Genomic DNA, 21986 nt, shown 5'->3' with positions numbered 1-21986 from the left:
AACCTTGCCACGAAGGACAAGGATGACGAGTGGCGGCGCATCCGCGAGGAGCAGAGGGAGAAGTTCATCGATCTCGTCAGCTCCGACGAGGACTGAGCTCCTCCACCGCATCATCCTCGACCGCGAACTCATCCATTTTGGTATATCGACCTCGGTCTTGCCGCCGCGAGACCCCCCACCCCCTCTAGTAGTAGTAGTAGTAGTAGTATGTAGTATGTATGATAATGTAGTATGTGATGATGAACTATGAATGATCATGTAGTATGTGATGATGAACTATGAATGATTATGTAGTATGTGATGAACTAGTGTGGTTGCAATTTCTTCCGCGAAGCACTTTTTAAAATTATGTAGTTTCATATACGGGTTTTACTCTGCCTCGCACGATTTCGACCCGCAAAACAGTTCTTCGTCGAACTGTAAACGCCTTATGCGGGTCGTGGTTTTATGGGGTCTGCTATGGACACTCTAATAAGAGCCTTTGTTGCAATCAGTCCAAAACAAAAAATTTCTTTCTGAAACACAACCTATGTTGTTGCAGAGACAAATGCTTTTTCCCTTCTGAATTTTTTCCCCTTTGTGAAACACAACCTCTATTGGAGAGACAAAATCCCCTTCTGAAATTGAGCAGCTATAGGAAGGGCGCAAGGGGTTTGTTGTGGTACCTGATGAGTTGAGGAGGTTGCTGCCGTCGGGGACTTGCACCTCGACATCATCGTTATGGGGATGCAGAAGTCACATACCCTCGTCCTTGTCAGTCGCCGCTGCGGGGAATCCAGACCGTGCCTATGCTCTCCATCGTTGGTTGCTACCCCTACCTTCACCAACTCGTGCTTTTTAGAATGGATTTCACACGAAACAAAAAGGAAGGTGCAGGATACGACCGATATCACATTCATGTGCCATAGTTGGCAAAAACAAATATATCTATCAAGACTAGGGTGTCAGACCCATACATAGTCGATGTATCCTTGCACAGGCGGCGGCCGTCACTGCCTCGTGCCTGGTCTGATTAATTTGATATGATTTTTATATTATCTGGGTTGAACATGATTTAAAGATTTTGATTGATAGTTGAAGAAGCTCGCGGCGCCGCCTTTTACATCATCTGTTATGGCAAGAAAATTTCTGGCGCCCAAACCATTTTTGGCACCAAAATTCACATCATCTGACACCGGGGAATGCTCTAAAATTTATGAACACCATAACCCGATCTGCACCGCTCATTACACATCCAACGGCCCGCGACACCGCATCGTAGCACGATCGCATCTGGAGATCGGATACAAGCCACGGCGCCCGCGAAATGTCCAGCTCCGCCTCCCAAGGTTGACCGGCCTTCTCCCCTCTCCCTCGTCCCCTCCGTCGCCGGCCGGGGAGCGCCGCTGCCCCGCCATGCGGCCCTGCTCCCGCGTGCTCGCCGCGAGGCACCTCCTCCGCGGCTCCCGCTCCCAGCTCCCCGCGGCCGCCGCGGCGCTCCGGCGGCCCGGCGGGACCAACGGTCCGCCCGCGCCGACACCTCAACTCGGGGGCTTCCGACCAGGCTGCAGGGTCTCTCCGGGGACTGGGAGACGCTCCCCCTTGGGCCGCCCCCACTGCCTGCTCCCGGGCTCGGCCTTCCCGCCGCGGTGGGGCGCGTGGCCTCTCCGCGACCTGGTAACTTTGTGCGGTCTGCCTCATCCCAGTTTTTTTTCTTAACGCTGAGATGCACATATATTGGAGTCATAGATAAATATACAGTATCAATGTTTTACTGAAGCAAGTGAGAGTTTCCCAGTAAATCAGTAGCCGGGAATAGACTCATATATATATATATAGTGTCAGTGATTCACTGAGATGCATAGATAACAGATTCATGGATATATAAGTATCAATGTTTTACTGAAGCAAGTGATAATGTTTTACTGAAGCAATAGTAGGGTGATCCGCTAATGAATCGCAAGTGCTGGAGTTTGTGGGAGCTAGTGGTTGCGAAGGGATGTATCTAGAAACTTCAGTGTAGCCTTATTTCTGGCTGCATACAAAGGTTTCTCTGTTGAGAACCTAAGATAACCTGCAACCTGCACTCAACTTTTCCAGTGTGTTTCTGTGTGAAAATCAGTTCCTGGACTAATCTGTCAAAGCACAAAATGAAGGACAAGTGTGAAGCACATGGTAGTATTGCATTTTTCTCTCTACTTGTTCTGATTCTATGAACTGTAACCGCACTTACCCTGCCCTTTTTTTAGCTCCAACTGAAAATATGGTTACTCAAGTATCGTTTTGTGGTTGGTTCATGACATCAATGGTTAACAGAACGATAGAAAGAAGTTGATTCATCTGTTCTGTTTCTTTTCTTCATAGAAGGTACTATTTCTTTGCCAAATTATGGTTTTGTGATTCTTACTTGTTTTTTAGAGAGGGAATGCATTCTCCACTTCTGCCAGTGCTGTGACAGCTGGGAAACCGGCTGATGACAACGAGCATAAAGATGTCCCGAAGAAGGACATCGATGATCAGATAGCAGATATTCAGATCCTTCAAAACCTTTGGAAGTACTTGAGGCTGAACAATAGCCGCGATTTCAACATCAGGATTGTGTTGTCCTTGGGTCTCTTAGTCGGCGCAAAGGTACATGTTACTCGTGGAAATTGTTGCCTGTACAAATATTATTCGAGCTAAAATAATGCAATCCACTTTTGTTAGCAAATGCTTTTGTTTTCTGCTAAGTTATTAAGTACTAGCGATCTGTGATGTATTAACAACCCCAGTTGGGCTAACACTTTTCTGTAGAGTCTACCATTGACAATCATGCTGTAGGCTCAAAATTGATAATCTCCTTACCCCACTTTGTTGGAATGCAGTGCATTTGCATTACTCATAGTGTACTGATATTCTTGGCTTTTATACAAATGACCCTTTTGACCTATTCTGATGCAATGTGGTAAAATCAGATGCATCCTATTTGTTGGAGGCTTATTTCTTTGTAAAACAAAATAGGTAATTTCTTCTTGTTTAATTGCTCAACAAGGTCTCAGATAGAGATAGTCAACTATCATCATTCTTAAATCAAAGAAAAGAATATTTCCCTTGCAGTTATGATATATGCCATGATGAACTTAAAACATGGAAGCTGTTACATGAAGTTTTTTTTTTTTGAAACTGTCATCGCGTGGAAGGGCTCCCCATCTGAATTGATCTAATTTCACAAAAGATAATTGATCCAGGGTTACATGAAGCTTTCAACCTTATCACCTAACCTTTTCTATTTACAATGAACACCAGGTCATAAATGTTCAAGTGCCTTTCTTGTTTAAGCTTGCTATCGATTGGCTTGCAGCACTTGGCGGCGCTGAAGCCTCACTGGCAGGATTTACAGATGCTAATGCAACCCTGTTGGCTCTCTTTGCAAGCCCAGCAGCAGTTCTGATTGGATATGGTATTGCACGGTCAGGAGTATCAGCTTGTACAGGTAAATTTTGTTACAGAACTTGCTTATCAATGTTTTCTTATGCCTGAAAAGCCGCCGAAAGAAACTCAGCATTTTTTAGGTTCTCTCTTTCTGCTCTCCTGTCATAACATATACAACTATGTTTTATGCATTATGGCAAATATTTATGGTAAATTTTCTGTTTCCAGAATTGCGGAATGCTTTATTTTCGAAAGTTACCTGGAGAGCCATCCGTTCACTCTCCAGGATGGTAAATTTTGAACCTTTTCATTTCCATGGTATTACTTTTTAGTGAAGTTGTTTGATTACTGTAGCTATCCAGAATTTCAGATATTTCACACAGTATGGATATATCTTGAATGAAGTATATCTTATTTTCTTGCTATACATTTTCTCCTATGTGTCCTTATATTCATGAAGATGATAAAAGGTTACTATGAATGATATCTGTACATTCTTTTGCTCGAACCCGCACCTAAGTGCATGTCATTTTCATTAGCAAAAAAATGTCCAAATGGCGCAAGGTCTATCTAGCAATAAAAAAAACTGAAAGCAAGCAAAAGAACGCTAAAGGCCTAACTGAAACTAGAAAAGCTAGAAAAAGGAAAGAATCATTTGAAGATCTTGCACTTCACTGGAGCCCAACTATTTTTATCTGTACTTCTGTGAGGATCGAGTGTCATCTGTACATTTGTATCCATTTTCAGTTTTCGATGGACCTGTAGTCCTGCGCAGCTATTTTGATGTTTATCTTTAAGTACTCCCTCCGTCCGGAAATACTTGTCATCAAAATGGATAAAAGGAGATGTATCTAGATATATTTTAGTTCTAGATACATCCCTTTTTGTCCATTTTGATGACAAGTATTTTCGGACGGAGGGAGTATTACTTTAGTTTATTAACTTTTCGTATTGCAGGTGTTTTCTCACTTGCATGAGCTTGATCTTCGTTATCATCTAAGGTATCTGTGAATGCTCTGATTCATGCCATCATGTGTGCTTCAATGTTATCCTTAATTCATTGATTGTCCACACCATATTCCATGCGGCCAGTAAGGTGCCTCCCTGCTAGCTATTAATCGGCCCTAGGTCTAACTGCTGCTTGTGTAAATCATTGTGGAAACACGTTATAAGAATTCAACACTTGCAGTTATTATGTAGTTGCTGAGTTTTGATGTTTACGAGCTGGGGATTATTTGAATTTTTATGTTCCTTCGCCTTTTTATGTTTTTCAGCCGGCAAACTGGAGCTCTAAGTCGCATAATTGACAGAGGGAGCAACGCAATAAATTTCATTCTTACGGTGACAGTGTTCAATATTGTTCCCACAATACTAGAGGTACTCATAATTACTTCTCCAACGGTCACCATCCATCAGTTGTGCATATTGCCTGTGATATTGATGTTGCTTTTGGTAATTGATGTCACTTATTCTCGGAGCGTTTGCTTGAGCTTTGTCTGCATTGTGTTTTGTTTCGTATTTACAGATTGGTATGGTGTCAAGTATACTTGCCTACAAGTTCGGCTCCACTTTTGCTTGGATTACTTCAGTTTCAGTTGCTACTTATATTGTTTTCACTTTGGCTTTGACACAGGTGCGAACGCTGTACTCTGTCATCACAGCTGTAGTCTTAGGATATTCTTGCTTACATAAATGCTCAATCTAATATATCTAATGATCACTTTTGTATCATGTCTTACTCTTATTCCTCTCATCGCTTTCTGTTTCATTATTGCAGTGGCGGACCAAGTTTAGGACAGCCATGAATAAAGCTGATAATGCTTCTGGTGCGGTGGCAGTTGACTCCCTTCTGAATTACGAGGTCATCCCATGGTTATCCCATCCATTAATCTGGTGTCTGGTCTATTTCTCTAATCTTCAATATCTTAATTCAAGCATCTTCGTACCAATCTTTACTCTGATTGTCTACAGACTGTCAAATACTTCAACAATGAGCAATTTGAAGTTCAGAAGTATGACAAATATTTAAAGAGTGAGTACATGTGTCCATTCATTCTTGGGAGATGTCACTATAGAGCGGAAATGCACAGCTATTCACCTATTTGACCAACTGGCATTAAATATATGTTCACCTTTCTAACAAAACTACGGACACTGAAAAATTACAGTTTGATACATATGAAATTTCTGATGTCTATGTTTCACATCTGTGTATATTGAAACCTGGTAGTTAAAAACAAAAACTAAATAAGATTAATACTTAAGAAAGTGTCAAATAGAACATTAAGTTATGCTGTAACATTAGGTGAATCTTAAATGGGATTACCATTGCATACACCATAAGTTAGTTTTGGTTGATATTTTTTATCTATTAACTAGTGTTTTCTTTAACAATGTGCTCAGGATACGAGGATGCTGCACTGAAAGCCCAAAGTAGCCTTGCCTACTTGAACTTTGGGCAAAATGTTATATTTAGTTTGACATTATCCACAGCAATGGTTTTGAGTTCATATGGTATAATGAGTGGTGCTCTGACTGTCGGTGATTTGGTAATTCTTTATGTCAATCATTTGTGTTTTATATCTACTGTCGTTTCACTTCTGAGATCACTTTGACATACTGAGGTAGCAACCCATGCACACCAAAGTAGAAAGATATGTAACTGCGGTAAGGTAATGTTTTCCCAATATTACCTCAGGTTGTTAGAAGTGAAAAAGTGTAACTGGAAAATAAAAATCTTTAAAAATGACTTGATATGAAGCTTCAGTTCTTTTCGGTTTTCTGCTTTCCTTAGTCTTGCGGTTGCATTTGATTGATGTATTGAAATCTTGCCATACAGGTCATGGTTAATGGACTTCTATTCCAGCTCTCAGTGCCTCTGAACTTCCTTGGTAGTGTATATCGAGAATCTAGACAAAGCCTAATTGACATGAAGTCCATGTTTCAATTGCTTGAGGTAAAAGCTTTGTAGTCATAGACTCGTATTGCTTAGTGCCTAATGGCATGCAGTTTTAATTTATCTTTAAAACCATGGTCTCAAAGACCTTAGAACTATTCATTGCGTCTTTTCAGGAAAAACCTGGAATAAAGGATGAGCTTCATGCACAACCTTTGCAGTTCAAGGGAGGATGCATTGAATTCGAGAATGTCCATTTTGGGTAAGTTCTGTCCTCTGTTAGATTGTTTAGTGCCGCTAAGTGCTTATGCTATTTCCAAAAAGTAATACCACATAAGTAGCAAGTTTCAAAGCATCTCAACACTAAGGAGCTTATTTTGTTTTAACCATTGATAGTCAACACAATGGTACTCCCTCCGATCCAAATTAATCGACGCTTGTTTAGTACAACGTTAGTACAACTTTGTACTAAACCAGCGTCAATTAATATGGATCGGAGGGAGTAATATGACGCATACAAAAGATGTTTAATCAAGACAACCAAGGTTTTTTTCTCAAAAAAAAAGATAACAAGGTTTTAAACACAATATGTAAATATGACGCATGAGGTAGTATAGCTGTAATTAGAACGATCTTATTCTGTGCCATATTTATTTTATGGGTAGCTCAGAGATTTGATTTCTTCCAGGTATGTACCAGAAAGGCAGATTCTTAATGGGGCCACTTTCACTGTACCGGCAGGAAAAAGTGTGGCAATTGTTGGAACTAGTGGCAGCGGTAAAGCTAATCTTGTTTACTTAACTAATGTTAATGTCAATGCTATCAGCTATCTTATGTTTGTGTTACCAAATATAACATTCAAATTCATGGGCCTCGTTGCCTCACGGGTTTTGTGGTGCCGAGTAGAATTGTTAGCATATCATATTTGTAGACCTATAGGTCATTTGTGGTGGATATCATAAGCCACTTCTGAAAATAGAGATCAAAATGTGAATGTATGGAGGGCTTTCTTGGAATTTGAAGCTCATCTTGAAGTGCCCTTATACACACCTCTACGTAATTATACAAGAGTTGACACCCCACTGTTAGTTGCTACTATTAACATAATTTTTTTGTAGAGTTAATTGAATCGTCTGTTTTTGTAGTGCTTCTCTAGACGTGCAATGTGATGACATATCTCAGTTGTGATTAGCAAGAACTTTGATTTATTTTTTAGATCTTTAAATACACTAACTAGACATCTTAGTAGGGAAAGCATCAGCAATATCTTACTCCCTCCGTCCCATAATATAAGAGCGTTTTTGACACTAGTGTAGTGTCAAACGCTCTTATATTATGGGAAGGAGGAGTATATATAATACAAGATCTTCATATATATTTGGCCAATGCATGATTTTGTAACATGCTGTGTTGTCATGGCAAATGGGGAAAAAGTATGAAGGATACCATATTTTTCTGTAATGGATTTACAAACGTTTTATCCAAATATACTTATAGGGCTTATTTCATTTTCATATGATTATTCTGTAGCTTTGCTTCTGCATTTTATATGAGTCCAAATCTTGTCTACAGGATTTACAGCGCATAGTGTTTAATCTTTGCTTTAATGTGAACCATAAAAGAATTGTTACTTCTGGGTGAGTGACTGTGCATTAACTAGTCCTTTCTTCTACAGGAAAGTCAACCATACTTAGACTTCTCTTTAGATTTTTTGATTCAACTTCAGGATCTGTAAGAACACACGCATCAATCTCCCTTTTGATTTCCTACTCATGAATTGATGCCCCTGAAGGCTTCTCAAGTTTGTCATGTACTTTAAAGTTTCTGTTCTTGTGATACCTTTGTTCTCTCTTCCTGGCAGATACGAATAGACGGGCAAGATATTCGGGAAGTCACACTGGAGAGTCTTCGGAAGTCTCTTGGTGTTGTGCCACAGGATACGGTTAGCCACCTGATACTCTATTCTCTGTCAACGCTTTAATTTATCCTACTTCTGTTGTCCTCTTACAGAATCTACTAATTTGTACTGCAGTATCAAAATGCATTCCTATACGATTTACTTTTGAAATGGATTTTTTTTGCATCTTTTAAGTTCTGTTTTAGAAAGCCAAGTTTCCATGTAAAACCATCGTACAAAAGAATAGCTTTTGCGGCACATCAGCTTCCGCAGTCCCCACCACATCTGCTTCTGTTGAAGCCACAACCCACAGACAGGGCCTAAGAACTTCTGCTAGCTATCATTGTTGTATAATGCATATATCCTCATTATCTATTTGGAACCAAATATGAATCCTTTTTTTTTATTGAAATACAAATTGAAGTATCACTACATGTGGGATAGGGAATCTATTTAACACATGCGGAGGGCCAATGGACAATTTAGAACTGAGCCATGGTCCAGTAGTAACTGGTAAGGACTTGCTGGTGTGTTCTTGCCTACTAGGGTCCTACTCCTTTCAATAGCGAATTATGGTATCTCATGGTTATTTCGACCTAAATTAGAACTGCATCGGGCTCATCCCTTGTTGGATATCGACAGGGCTTCAGCATTGTTGGACTAGTTTAAAAGGTTCCAATAGATAATTGAAAAGATATGGTGCTGCTGTATGCAAACTTTGTTCAGCGTCATAAAATCTTGGGATAGACTGGATTTGTTTTTTCTTTTGGGAATCAGGTCAATCCATTTTGTGTCCAGACTTACACCATTAATACCATTACAGGTACTTTTCAATGACACAATTAAGCATAATATACAATATGGGCTGTTATCAGCGAATGATGAAGAGGTAAAATGTTCTTTCAATCAATATGGGAGTGTTATAGCATGGTCTAATTTTTTTTTGTGAAGCTAATGTATTCTTTTCCAATTTTTCATACAGGTTTACGATGCTGCTCGGCGTGCCTCTATCCATGATACAATTATGAACTTTCCTGACAAGTATGACACGGTTGTGGGAGAGCGTGGATTGAAGGTAAGACATGGCCTCATTTTGTGCAGAATCACGAAATGTCGTAACCTTTTGTTCTATGACAACAGCTCAGCATATCTCAAGAATTGTGGTTTGGCTGTTTTTGCAGTTAAGTGGTGGTGAGAAACAACGAGTCTCAATTGCTCGTGTATTCTTGAAGGAGCCTTCCATTCTGTGAGTTTCTCTCATACATTTTCTGTGGAATACGCACCTAAAGTGCACATCATTTTGTATTAGTACTTACAGCAAAAAACTAGAAGAAAAAAATGAGAACAAAAGAAACAAATGCGCTGTACAGCTAAACTACTCAAAAACCATCTGGTGGGCAAGCATGTTGTGGCTGTCACCTCAGCGCCTTTGCACCTGCGATCATCCAGAGTATTGCCTCCAGGAGTATCTTGTCCACCGGTGTCTGCACCTCTGGTTGCGCTGTCAAAGAAGTGGTCATTTCGAAGTCGCCAGATGCGCCACATCATTAGAGAGATTAGGCAACATGATCCCTTAACTTACCAACCCTGGCGCAATCTGCAGCATGGTCCAGCCGGGGCACCTGCTCATCGCCTGCCTGAGGCCATCTGAATTGTAGAGAGAACTGTCTGCCATCCTACACTCGTTCGAAGAAGTCGTCAGTGAGGATGTGTCATGTGTGACATGGCCTCGGCTGTCTGGTCGCACAGAGGGCAGGCAGGCGGTAGTTCTCTGCTCCAGTCTTTCTGCCATCCTACACCCATTCTCCATCGCTAACCACATGAACACGTTGCACTTGAGGGGAGCCCAGCCCTCAGACGGCACGCCACATAGGAGACTCGGCCGTACTTATCTACACATTGAAAGCACAGTCCATTCGCACACCGAAAATCTCGCAACTGATGACCGCGAGTGAAATCGTCAGCAGTTGAACGCTTCTGCCAATTGGAAGATGCAGGAGGGATAGTGCTGGGGGGGGGGGGGGGGGGGGGGCGTTGAGCTCATCCTCCTGAATGCGAGCTAAGGCGACTGCGCTAGTGACACTCGAGGGAGCTTGCAAATGAACAGAAGCGACGGCACCATAGAACTTGATGGTCGTGCTCCATCCGGTACAGGAGCTTGCATGGCGCTCAAGATCTGCCTTGTTTCTGCCAAAGCTTTGAAGGCGCCGTCGCAGCTCAACTTCAAATCAATCCAACCCGGCTAAGGATTTTGTGTTGCTCAACCGGAATCGAGCTGCACCTTTCGTGGTGGATGTTACGGATTGATCGCGAGATTTCATGAGTGCAGACGGAGCAGATCCCGGCTCTTATACCAGTTTGTGAGGCCTTGTGAAGGAATCCTCACAACTAGGGCATCGCGGCTGTGTTTGTTGGATCGAAAGAAAAGGGGATGAGGATACAGAGTATGAGATGAGAGCTTCGGAGTTTCATTCTATCTCAGATGCTTATCAAACAACTTTGCCTCTGTTTAAAAAAACATGAGTTAGGCCCGCTAAAAGGGTTTGATGTTTGAACTAATTCCGGATACTTACCAAACAATTTTTTTAGTGCAAATAATGGGCTTAGGAATTTCCCTCACTGAATTAACTTTCTTACCTGATTCGTACCAGGTTATGTGATGAAGCTACAAGCGCACTGGATAGCACTACTGAATCATCGATTTTGAATTCTCTAATGTCTTTATCCGTCGATCGAACCTCAATATTTATTGCTCATCGACTCACAACTGCAATGCTATGCGACGAGGTATTCATATTTCTGCACATACATAGACAGTACAGCATACATATCTGAAATTTTTTTTTGTCTTGCTGCTATATTGACAATCAATATCTGAATACTAAGCCAGGTTTACAGTCATAAAAGTTGCTATTGCAACTGTTCATGAAATTGCTGTACTCACTATGGGCTAAACTCCTTTATACTTTGAATCCATTCACTTCCATATTTCCCATGTAAGTAATCTTTCAACTGATTTTCAGATCATCGTCTTCGAGAATGGAAGAGTAGTGGAACAAGGACCACATGATCTTCTTCTGTCGAAGCGCGGGCGTTATGCCGAACTTTGGTCCCAGCAGAATACAACTGAAGCCAGTTGATGCTTCTGCTTTTGGTACATAAGTTTGATAGACCCAATACGTTTTCCCTTTGCATGGGAAAACAATACACAGCCATACTTCAAAGGAAGCAGGTTTTTATTTATCTGCCTTGTAAATGGAGTTCTTGAGATTTCAGGTACAGGGGAAACAGAAATTTACAGTTGAGGGGGAAATCCTCCATTTCATAGAGCCGAGAGGCGAAATTTTCCTGTACAGATAACTAACAATACTGGCATATGTCCATATGTCGATGTAATATATTTTTACTACACAGAATAAGTAAATAATTTCCGCTGTTTTATGACGCTGGCTGGCAGGCAGATTAATGTAGTATTCACATATTCAGTTATTTCCAGTTAAATACCTGTCTGATCAACTGTGTGCCTCGTCTTAGTTTTTTACTGTCACGTTTTGTGTCACCCTGACTGCCTGTGTGTCTCTCGGGCCAGACATCAGGGACTGAAGAAATCTTGTTGGCCGAATGATCTGCACCGTTCCACAAGCGCCGTCCTTCGTCAATCGCCGGTGTGGCAATGCGGCGGCGGCATGGTGATAGGTAAATGCAAGCAATCTATGCATATTTGTTTTCCTAAATGATTTGATGTTGTGTCTTAAGCTCCATGAATATTGTATTGGTGCTTTGTGCAGCTCGCCACCAGATATCACTCAACACTGAAACCACACCACACAATAGTCTGAACACTGAATCACCTGTTGATCTTCAGGTTGTGCATTGCATTCATAGGGCACAGACATAAGCAGAAGAACGATATATCGTCCTGCTTTCTCTAGATTCCATCAATACATATATTTGTTAGCTTTTCTAGCCAAGAAATTCGTATAGACTACCATATTGCATGCACCCGCCACACACAAATTTCTGCTTTTATCGACCTATATTTGTTAGCTTTTCAATAAATATATTTGTTAACTTGAAAGGCAGCTTCCAAAGTTTAGCGGGTAAATGGTAGAAGGCTAATTGATAAATGTAGTTAAGTTTTCAATAAACATAGTCAAAGTTTACAAAGTTTGACTTTGGAAAAACTTATATGCACTATAATTTTGCAAGGAGTGACTATATACCCAGCTTAATTATTTGTTATTGATGGCCACTTCAGTACATCTTTGAGCAGGCTCTCAAGGTTGGCCAATGACCTGCCACCGGGTTGAGCGGTTGAGCGAGAAGCGACCTCCTTCCACTCCGCCGCCTTCCTCCTCATCCCCCTCCCTACTTCTCCTCCCATCACCTCCTTTATCCTTGCCTCGACCACCTCCCGGCGCACATCGTCACCAACCTCCATTCCGACGCCCCATTCCACACACGCGTAGCGGCTGTTGGTTTGCTGCTCGGCGAAGAAGGGCCAGCACAGCATCGGCACCCCAGCGCTGAGCCCCTCCATCATCGAGTTCCACCCACAGTGCGTCAGGAAGGCGCCCACCGCCTCGTGACGTATCACAGCCTCCTGCTCGCACCAGCTCGCCAGGAGGCACCTGCCCTTGGTGGCCTTGAGGAACTCGGGAGGCAGCACGGCGGCATCACCCTTCACCAGGTCGTTCCTCACGATCCACAGGAAGTCGTAGCCACAGTTGGCAAGCCCCCACGCGAACTCCACCAGCTCCTACTTGGACATGGTGGTCACGCTCCCGTAGTTGACGTACACCACGGACCGGGGCTCCCTGCCCTGGAGCCACTCGAGACATGACTGATCTTCTCTCCAGAGGCTGGAGCGTATGGCACCGAGCGTGCCGCTGCTATCGCCTTCCGAGACCAGCTGATCGGTGAGGGAATTAAGCGGGCCAATGGTGTAGACGGGCAGGGGAAGGATGGTGCGCATGGCGTCGAGTGCCGTCTGCTCGAGCTCGTCAAAGGTGTTGAGGATGATGGCGGTCGCGCGGTCCGACTGCTCGACCTCGTGCAGCAGGAAGTTGAACAGGATGTCTCTGCGGTCCGTCGTGCGGACGAAAGACGAGAAGTCCCGGAGGCGCATGTGCTTGCTCATGCCGCATGCCTGCGTCACCGGTGTGTCCAAGTACCCATTCTTCACTTGCTCCTCGTCTGCTCAGATCAATCAGACTGCCCAGCATCACACATATGCAATGCAACATATCTTCGGGAAATGGTTGCTGGTTGCTACAAAGTTGGGCATGGCGCCGGCCATACATACCTTTGAGAGGGGTCAGGCCCTCGTCTAGGAGGAACCAGAAGTTGCGGTAGCCCATGAAGCCGCAGGCGCTGGCAGTCCAGAACAGCGTGCAGGGCACCCCGAGCTCCGCGGCGGCGTCCACGCAGAAGCTCATAACGCCATCACCCACGACGCAGCTCACGGGCGGCGCCCCAACCACACCGTTGAGGTCGCGGAGCAGGTTCTTCAAGTGAGGGAGGCAGGTGGTCATGGTGTAGTAGCACAGGGACGGCGGGTCCTGTGTGGCGTCGGCATCGGCATCGGACGTGGGTATGCCGTCTGGGATGGTGGCGAAGCGGAAGCCCGGGAGGCCGGCCACGGCGCCGGGGCCGCGGGAGCGGACGAGGCGGCGCTGGTTGTACTCGGTGTTGACGAAGGTGATGTGGAAGCCCTTGCGGTGCAGGACCTTGGCCAGCTTCATCATCGGCGTGACGTGCCCCTGCGCCGGGAACGGCACGAGCACGGCGTGGGGCTTCTTCTGGTTCGTGGCCATGTCGTCGCCTCGAGAAATTTTGCGTTTTGTGGGAGTAAATGCGAAAGTTGGATGTTGCAGTGCTTGTATATATAGCACACGAGAGTAAGTGTCCAACTTGGCCTGAAATTGGACTCATACCGTTCAAAGTCACAACTGGTGGCGATACGTGTACGCATGTGCGGTTTTGAATTTTCTGAAACGGACATGCACGTTGCTTCACATCAGAAGACTAATCGTAGAAACGCCTATACAACTGGATAAGCACGTCCATTTTTGACTTCCTACGCAACTGGCATCCTAGTAGCTTCACTTGAACTCTTTTTTGAGGGTTTTATTTGGCGGAAATCTTCACCCATTTTCTTTTCTTTTTTTGCGGAGAAGGGGATGCTTCACTTTAACTGTCTAACTGACCCAAAAAAAAACACCGTATTTGCACGGTACATGCAAGTTGGAGCATTGAAAATGTGTATTTTGCTACCTGTTCCAAAGTGACCATCCAGCGTAAGTTCTAGCACTCTTAGGTCTCCTTTGGTTTGTAGGAATGTCATAGGATTTCTACAGGATAGGATTTGTATAGCAAAATTTCCTTTGAGGCCCTTTGGTTTGTAGGAATGGATTCCTATTACTATATAGGATAGGAATCAATCCTTCGCATTTTGGAGGAAAAAAAACATTAGCTAAGACTCAATGAAAAAATTCCTATCCTATGCATCAAATGACATCTCTTTCTCTATAGGCATTGAGATGCATGTCATCTCACTTCCTATGATTTTCCTATTCATACAACATTTCTATCTTATGAACCAAAGGAGGCCTTAGTGTATTTACCTTAGAATCTATCTTGGGTCGGAGTTTCCGTCAACTTTTGTAGGAGTAATGCTACAAAAGCCAACCACACTTGGTTATTAAGGTCCTTTAAAAGATGAGTAAAGAGTAATGTCAAGCAGTTTAGGGAGGCTTATTGGAAAGTTTCCTATTTTGCTCTTTCCAAACATTTCACACTACATATATAATCATTTCGTTGCGTGAAGCCACGTCCCCGCCAAGGGCCAATAAAATTCATGAAGGTATGCAATGTCCCGAAGGAAATAGATACCCAAGTCCATACAATACCCCAAACCCGGATTTTAAAAATGATCAACTTGGCCACATTGAAAATGAAGTGATGACAAGTCTATTCTTGCAGATCTTATTCTCCCAGATTATGTGTTCACTCGGAAATTGGCAATAAGGGAACCAAGTGTGTTTAATCACTTCATCTTGTTACAGAATGTAATTTCGGGTCAATTTCATCTAACCAGTGAGTGATGTTCTTGTTTCAGAGTTGCACGGGGCTGACCAGCGGCCTCCCCGAGAAGAAGGCGTCGAGGTTGGCGATGACGACCTCAAGCACGCCGCCGATGGACTCTGTCGTGAGCACGGCCCTGTGGTCCGACAGCACGACGTTGTCCATGGCGAGCAGCTCCGGCGGCACGGCGGGCTCGTTCTGGTACACGTCCAGGCCGGCGCCGCCGATGACGCCCTCACGGAGGCACCTGACCAGCTCCGGCTCGTCCACCAGGCCGCCCCGGCCGACGTTGACCAGCACCCCGCCCTTCCCCAGCGCCTCCATCACGTCCCGGTTCACCATGTGCTTCGTCTCGTCCGTCAGCGCGCAGGAGAGCACCAGCACGTCGCTGCCGGCGGCGAGTTCACGCAGCGCCGGGACGAACGGGTACGGCGCCGACGGCTTGGGCGACCTTGAGTGGTAGGAGACCGCGCAGCCGAAGGCGGCGAGACGCCGGGCGACGCGCGAGCCGATGTTGCCCAGCCCCACGATCCCCACCCGCTTGCCGCTCACCTGCCATCGCCAAGACTCAAATCATGCTCTTCTTTATGGCCAAGAACAGAGTAGTCTATAGTACTGTAGAGCAGTAGGTACTAACCTTGGTCGTGAGAGGATAGTCGCCGTCGGCCGTCCACCTGCCGCTGCGGACGTACGTGTCGGCGGCGGCCACCCTCCGGAGCACGGCGACGAGAAGCCCAACGGCGTAGTCGGCCGAGTCGGCCGCGAACGCGGCGCCGGCGTTGGTCACGCTGAGCCCGCGGCTCCGGCACGCGTCGAGGTCCACGTGGTCGACGCCCACGGAGGTGCACGCCACGAGCTGGAGCGCCGGGAGCGCGCCCAGGTGCTGGGCCGTGACCAGCGGGAGGCCCCCGACCAACAGCACCCTCACCTCGGCCGCGGCCGGCGCGTCGGCGTCCGCGAGCAGCACGAACCGGTAGCGGCCGGCGAGCGCCGCGGCGAACTCCGGGAAGAGTGGCTGCGCCAGCATCACCAGCGGCCTCTCGTCGGCGGGCGGCGGCGCGGCCATGTCCCCTATTGGAAGAAGGGGATGGAATCCAGCAGCTGATGATTCGGAGACAATGGACGCGGTTGGTGGTCAGGGTGACTAGAAGCCAAGCCGTTGCTGCTGAATCTCCCGAGCCGGCTACAATTGTTTTTTGAACACGGCTATAAGGGAGGAGGCAAGAAAACCACCGCTGCTGCTCTGGCCAGAGCCAGGCTGAAGAAGAACGAGCTCTGGGGGTTGTACTCCCTGCAAAAGATGGGTGGCTTGATGAGCATGGAGGAGAGCCTGTTCCGTGGAGAGTTGATGTGGCCTCCTGTCTCATCTTAAAAATGTCCAGTAGCTGGTTTATGTTTTAGCGTGTTTTATTCAGACTGTTGCTTTATTGCCTAGGTTCGTCATTTATGTTTTGCTTTGCAAAAATGTTGCCGGAGAGATACTCAATCTCCTCCCGCGGTCTGTAATATGATGTACTCGGTGTGTTTCATTTTCTATGGAAATGGAACAGGGGCGGGACTGCCCTTTTCTTCTAAAAAAAAATTGTTTTTTGAACTTGGAAAATGACACCACCTGAGACCAGGAGGTGAACACCGTTGGAATGTCAGCCATATTTTGAGGCTCATGTCTGAATGCGACCCAATAAAAAATTACAACTCCCAATTTGGATTGTCCAGCGATTTTGACCGGGTTGAGTTGTGTTAGGGCATTTTTGTTCGAGAGACTTTCAATCTATTCATTTTCAATCATAACAGTATAAAGAACAACAAAAGTAATAAAAACGGAAATGTTAACGCCCACACGTGTGGGCGTTCACCACCCCGACCACACGCAAGCATCACCGTTGGCAGGTCTGTGCACGAATCTTGGAACAAATCGGGCGGTTTTTTGCGCCACGTAGGACGAGGCGCGTGTGCGATGTGCGAGGAGGTTCGCCCGCACGTTGGTTGCCACCCCACGGTCAGCGGTTGCCATCTGAGTCGTGCGGTGGAACTGCAATGCGCCCGCACGCCACGCATCGACCGCGGTTGACGTCAAACACGTCGCACGCCTCTGCCCCCTCTCCCTCACGCTTCCATTTACTCACCCGCACCGCAGTTACTGGCAGAACCCACTCGCATTTCAAACCATCGAAGGAGAAGGCGAGGGGAGAAGGCGACGGCGGAGGCGGAAGAATCGACGGTGTTCGGGACCGTCGGTGGTGCTCGCCGGAACGAAGCGGCTCGCCGGAGCGCCTGCGGGTTGAAGGTACTGCTCGCTGCAACCCTCGCAATCCCTTCCTGCATTTCCTCCCCTTCCCTCCCTGTTCGATTCCTCGATCGAGATTCGTAGAGATTCAGGCGATTCGTCGATGCGTCGGCGTTCCCGCCGGCGCCGAAGTCGTCAGCTAGCCGCTTTTGGTTGCACTGGTCAGTTTCATCGCGGGCGCGGCGGCGGCATCATCGGCGTGGTTCTGCCTGTTCGGAGGCACGCACTAGTCTTGCCTATGGATTGAGCAGGTGTCTCCCGGGTTGTTTTTGATGCGCGTTGGTTCGATTTTGTGTTTGCAGTCAGTTCATGGGAGAATTTTGAGGGTGAATTTGAAGTCGAGGTAGTTGCCATTGAACCCTAGATCTAGTTAGTTTGGTTTTAAAAATGCAGTATGAGGCGAACTTGATAGTTATATTAACTATCATGTTTGTGCGACCACTAACTCCCTGAACAAATTTGATAGTTGCCACAAAAGTGTTTCCCCTTGCGGCAACAAATTAGTGAAATGACTGTGTTAGTTGCCACATGTAAGCTTTCTCACATGGCAACTATTTTTCATTCAATGACTGTGATAGTTGCCACACACACGCTCTTCCATGTGGAAAATAATTTTGCTGAAGTAATGTGATAGTTGCCACACACACGCTCTTTCTCCGTGTGGCAACTAAGATTTGCTGAATTCCTGTGTTAGGTGCCACAATCATGCTATTTTCATTGCGGCCAGTGTTTTTCCGAATGATATGTGATAGTAACCACACTGTGATAGTTGCCACAATCGGTAGTCAATGTACATTCACGAGCCAACTGTACTGGATGGCAACCACTGTGCACATAAAGTGTGCCTGTTGCCACCTGGATAGTATATTCATGTGGCAAATAGAGTGTGAACACACTGTCTGTTGCCATTCTGCATATAAGACAGTGTGGCAAATTGGTTGCATAATGTGGCAACCGAATTTGCATATCAAATGTATCAGATGCCATACATATGCTTTGCATGTGGCAAGTTTTTGCTGACCTCTTTGCATTTACATTTCCACCATGACAATTTGGTCTGTTCCCATCTCAACAGAATGGCTCGTGGCGATCGTCAAAACGACGATGATGATTTCATGGATCCACCACAGCGTAATCGGGCAACTGGGCGGAGAAAAGAGGGTGATGAGGTAAATGTTCATACATCCCCCCTTCCTCCTGTTGTATGTTAATGGTTGACACCTTGAGCTTGCAGTCGTCTGACACGAACTAAAATTTCTTTACATTGCAAAACGCGGCAACAACTGATCTCTTTTTTGCAAAAACATGGCAACAACTGATCACTTTATGTCTGTTTTTTGCAGAAGAAGAAACGTATTCGCAACAGAGCCTCCCAAGAACGACTGACTGCGTTGACTGACAAATTCAGCGACGATCAGAAGGGGGCTGCTGCTGAGATGGGTATGCAGTCTATGATGGCTGTCCGGTGCACGAACCTTGTCAACCCTGTATGCGATTGGCTTGGTGAGATCTACGACCCCGCCTCCAGGGAATTCGTGATTCCGGGACGCGGAAGACTACCGCTGAACGAGGAATCCGTATTCTGCACTTTGGGTGTGCCTCGTGGACATATCAAAGTCCCGTACGAGATCAGCAATGAGATCGAGGAAGCGCTGTTCCCCCGTTTGTTTCCTGGGTTGGAATCCATGCCGAACATGTCTGCAGTGACAGATTCGCTGGAGGCCATGACGACGCATGGAGATGTTTTCAAGATGAAGCTACTCATGTACCTCATCTCAGCCGTTTTCGCGCCGACCACTTCTCTTCGCCCAAGCAACAAATGCTTCCCCATCCTGGTGAGTGATCTATCTTTACTACATTATTTTTCCTTCAATTTTTTTGCTCCGATGTCATGTGCAAGCTAGTCACTGCCAGTGTTTTCTGATGTTTTTTCCATTGGATTTCTGACGCGGCAACTCGTTGTCCTGAATTTTGTGCGGTGCAGGCGAAACTGAAAGATGTGAAGAACATGAATTGGTGTAAGTTCATTGCCGACTTCCTGCATGATGCATTCGCAAGCAAGGTGTACCAGAAGGGTTGTCGACTGCATTTAATGGTATTTTTTACCGGTCCTTTCTGTGAACACTTTTTTTAACACCTTTTTATTCATGCATGGCAACCTGATCATAACAAGATGGCAACTGCCATGTTGATTATGTGGCAACTGCCATCATGACAATATGGCAACTGCCATCATACTATGATGGCAACTGCCATCATGACAATATGGCAACTGCCATCATACTATGATGGCAACTGCCATCACATTATGATGGCAACTAGCACATACAGATGGCAACTTCTTCTTTTTTCTCTTTTTCATGCACCTCAACTTGATGATCGTAGGAACATATATTATCCTATTTTTTTCGCAAAATACCATGATCGCAACTGATTTTTCTTTCTTTTTAAAATTGTTGTACATCAGCTCATGTACGTCGACTGCCTTGATCTGTCCACCGTGGATTTCACTGGGACAGGAGGCCCGCCGCCTACGCACAAGTTTGCTGTTTCTGCGTGGACTATCGATGCTGTCAAGGCTGTGCTTGCTGCAGACAGGGTAACTGATACCAAATATGGAAAACTACAGGTTAGTTCTGCTTTTTTTGCAACACATGAACTGCTAGTCAGTGTTCATCATTCTCTCTCTTATATAATAGCTATTTTTTTGTTCTCTCCAGCTGATGGCCAAGCATGCTATAGACTACAGCGTGTTTGGGGGGCCTGAAAACTTTGGGAAGTGGATGGACGTGCACTCAGCTCCGTCTTGCCCTACCGAGGTAATTAAAAAGATCTACATCTATGGTTTGCCGTGGAGTATTTTTCGATGTCGTGCAAGTGATTGCAATACGGGGTGGTCATTGATGCCTTTTTGTTTCGTGTACAGGCGAGGGCACCTGTTGAGCAGCTAATAGGGCAGTTTGCATCTGGAATGATCGGCTTGCTCGGGAAGTTGGTTGAGGGGTGGACGTCCCTCAGTGGCTCTGACAGCAATGCGGTTGTGAGGCAATTCACTTCATTTGTCCCAGAGCGTACACACTGGCCAACCGGTTGCCGTGGCCGGTATGACTACAACAGTTCCCAGGAGCCTGCTGACACACAAGATGAACTAGGTGGAGACGCTGGTCTCAGCAAGGATGACGACGATGTTATGGATAATTTGCAAGAGGACACCGATGATGATGAACATGCTGAAGTTCGCGCAGGTGGTAACAAGGGCAAGGATGCAACAGATGTCCCCCAACCAGATAAAGTCAAACAACACACGGCTGTGAGAGGCGAGGGGGTTTTGCCATCAAAGAGGGGGATGGCTCCAGAGGGTGTTGGGCAGGGTTCTGCTGCCAAGAGGTCTAGGACCGACCCTGTAGCTGCCAGGAAGAGGTTCGACTTTCATCTTAGTTTTTTGCTTTGTCTATTTTCTTCGAACAGACTCATCCTCTTTTTTGCACTTGTGTTCTGTCAAACGCGGCAACGAGATTGCTGACTGACAATTGCCACCTTTTTTTTCACTCCATCTCATACGTGCAGCGAGCCGACAGCTGGTGGACAAGCAGTTACGAAGAAACAGGCGCCAACGCCAACCCGTGTTTCTGCTCGGTTGAACAAAGGTGCCCCCATTGCCGGTGACACCACTTCCACCAGGACATCTCCTCGCACGACGACAACCAACACCGGGGATCCTGTCGTGTTGCCAGACCTGAGGAAGGCAGTCAGGAAGTAGGTTTTTTCATCCGCTTGCATTGACATAGTGCTATATTTCCTTGATTTTCCAATGCATTCGTTTAGCTTGTCACATTGTCTTCTGTCATCGCCCCCACACGTGGCAACCACTGTTTTACCAAATGGTTCTTTCTTTCCTTTCTAAGCGTGTGGCAACTCCTATTTGTTTTCACATGGCAAGTGGAATGTAGGCCAAAATGGTAACTTTAATGCACCTAATGGCAACTGCCATCTTTTTACCGTTGGCTTGTGAGCTCATCCCACCCCTAGGCAGATCAGACATTTTTATCATTATTCAAGGTTGCTAACATGGCAACTGCTGCTGGATGGCAACTGCTAACTATGACGCATGGTAACTCATGTTCCCCTTACATGACAATTACCAGCTTTTCCACCTGTTTTCCATTTTTTTAAGATTTTCTACCAAGGCAAACATAATTTTGTTTCATTTTTTAAATACCTTTTTCATGTGTTTCGTTTTTTTGCAGGGTGAAGAAGACTACTATGCGTGGGTCCAAGCATATCAGTAAGGACCCGCTCGAACGCCTGCATTCAAAGTTGTCAACAGGGGGCAACTCAGATGTACACGAGGCACCAGGCGACAATACTGTTGCTGCACCGTTGACCGCTCCCACCAACTCTGATGCAAGTGGCCGACCATCTCCGCCGGC

The 21986-nt window shown here is 45.6% G+C and overlaps 3 protein-coding genes across 3 annotated transcripts; 1 reads left to right on the top strand and 2 right to left on the bottom strand.

Annotated features, from left to right (window-relative positions):
• The first annotated feature begins 1276 nt into the window (after nucleotides 1-1276).
• LOC125535108 (ABC transporter B family member 25, mitochondrial) lies at nucleotides 1277-11624 on the top strand. The gene is made up of 20 exons (XM_048698161.2): nucleotides 1277-1656; nucleotides 2398-2610; nucleotides 3265-3451; nucleotides 3619-3680; nucleotides 4348-4391; nucleotides 4665-4767; nucleotides 4916-5023; nucleotides 5168-5251; nucleotides 5362-5422; nucleotides 5794-5939; nucleotides 6230-6346; nucleotides 6463-6548; nucleotides 6975-7063; nucleotides 7962-8017; nucleotides 8148-8228; nucleotides 9007-9072; nucleotides 9166-9258; nucleotides 9365-9429; nucleotides 10835-10970; nucleotides 11207-11624. The coding sequence occupies exons 1-20, from the start codon at nucleotides 1396-1398 to the stop codon at nucleotides 11321-11323; spliced, it is 2175 nt and encodes a 724-aa protein (XP_048554118.1). The 5' UTR covers nucleotides 1277-1395; the 3' UTR covers nucleotides 11324-11624.
• A 651-nt stretch (nucleotides 11625-12275) lies between these two features.
• LOC125535109 (7-deoxyloganetin glucosyltransferase) lies at nucleotides 12276-14901 on the bottom strand. Its single transcript, XM_048698162.2, has 2 exons — nucleotides 13489-14901; nucleotides 12276-13379 (listed from the first exon to the last, which is right to left on the bottom strand). Exons 1-2 carry the CDS (start codon nucleotides 13997-13999, stop codon nucleotides 12943-12945), a joined length of 948 nt encoding a protein of 315 aa, XP_048554119.2. The 5' UTR covers nucleotides 14000-14901; the 3' UTR covers nucleotides 12276-12942.
• Nucleotides 14902-15132: 231 nt separating this feature from the next.
• On the bottom strand, nucleotides 15133-16838 carry LOC147982971 (glyoxylate/hydroxypyruvate reductase HPR3-like). The gene is made up of 2 exons (XM_087542767.1): nucleotides 15907-16838; nucleotides 15133-15821 (listed from the first exon to the last, which is right to left on the bottom strand). Exons 1-2 carry the CDS (start codon nucleotides 16333-16335, stop codon nucleotides 15300-15302), a joined length of 951 nt encoding a protein of 316 aa, XP_087398893.1. The 5' UTR covers nucleotides 16336-16838; the 3' UTR covers nucleotides 15133-15299.
• Nucleotides 16839-21986: the final 5148 nt, after the last annotated feature.

Source organism: Triticum urartu, chromosome 2A, assembly GCF_056163025.1.
Source record: "Triticum urartu cultivar PI428250 chromosome 2A, HENAU_Tu73, whole genome shotgun sequence".
Classification (NCBI taxonomy): domain Eukaryota; kingdom Viridiplantae; phylum Streptophyta; class Magnoliopsida; order Poales; family Poaceae; genus Triticum; species Triticum urartu.
This window is presented reverse-complemented; position numbering and strand designations above follow the sequence as displayed.

What these genes read in the sequence shown, in the direction of transcription:
- LOC125535109 (XM_048698162.2), bottom strand. Translation starts at nt 13,999, where the DNA reads ATGGCCACGAACCAGAAGAAGCCCCACGCCGTGCTCGTGCCGTTCCCG. An exon ending in GGGCCTGACCCCTCTCAAAG is followed by an intron (nt 13,380 to 13,488) that starts GTATGTATGGCC and finishes TGATCTGAGCAG; the next exon opens with ACGAGGAGCAAGTGAAGAAT.
- LOC125535108 (XM_048698161.2), top strand. Translation starts at nt 1,396, where the DNA reads ATGCGGCCCTGCTCCCGCGTGCTCGCCGCGAGGCACCTCCTCCGCGGC. An exon ending in CTCTGACTGTCGGTGATTTG is followed by an intron (nt 5,940 to 6,229) that starts GTAATTCTTTAT and finishes CTTGCCATACAG; the next exon opens with GTCATGGTTAATGGACTTCT. An exon ending in TTCGAGAATGTCCATTTTGG is followed by an intron (nt 6,549 to 6,974) that starts GTAAGTTCTGTC and finishes GATTTCTTCCAG; the next exon opens with GTATGTACCAGAAAGGCAGA.
- LOC147982971 (XM_087542767.1), bottom strand. Translation starts at nt 16,335, where the DNA reads ATGGCCGCGCCGCCGCCCGCCGACGAGAGGCCGCTGGTGATGCTGGCG. An exon ending in ACTATCCTCTCACGACCAAG is followed by an intron (nt 15,822 to 15,906) that starts GTTAGTACCTAC and finishes TGGCGATGGCAG; the next exon opens with GTGAGCGGCAAGCGGGTGGG.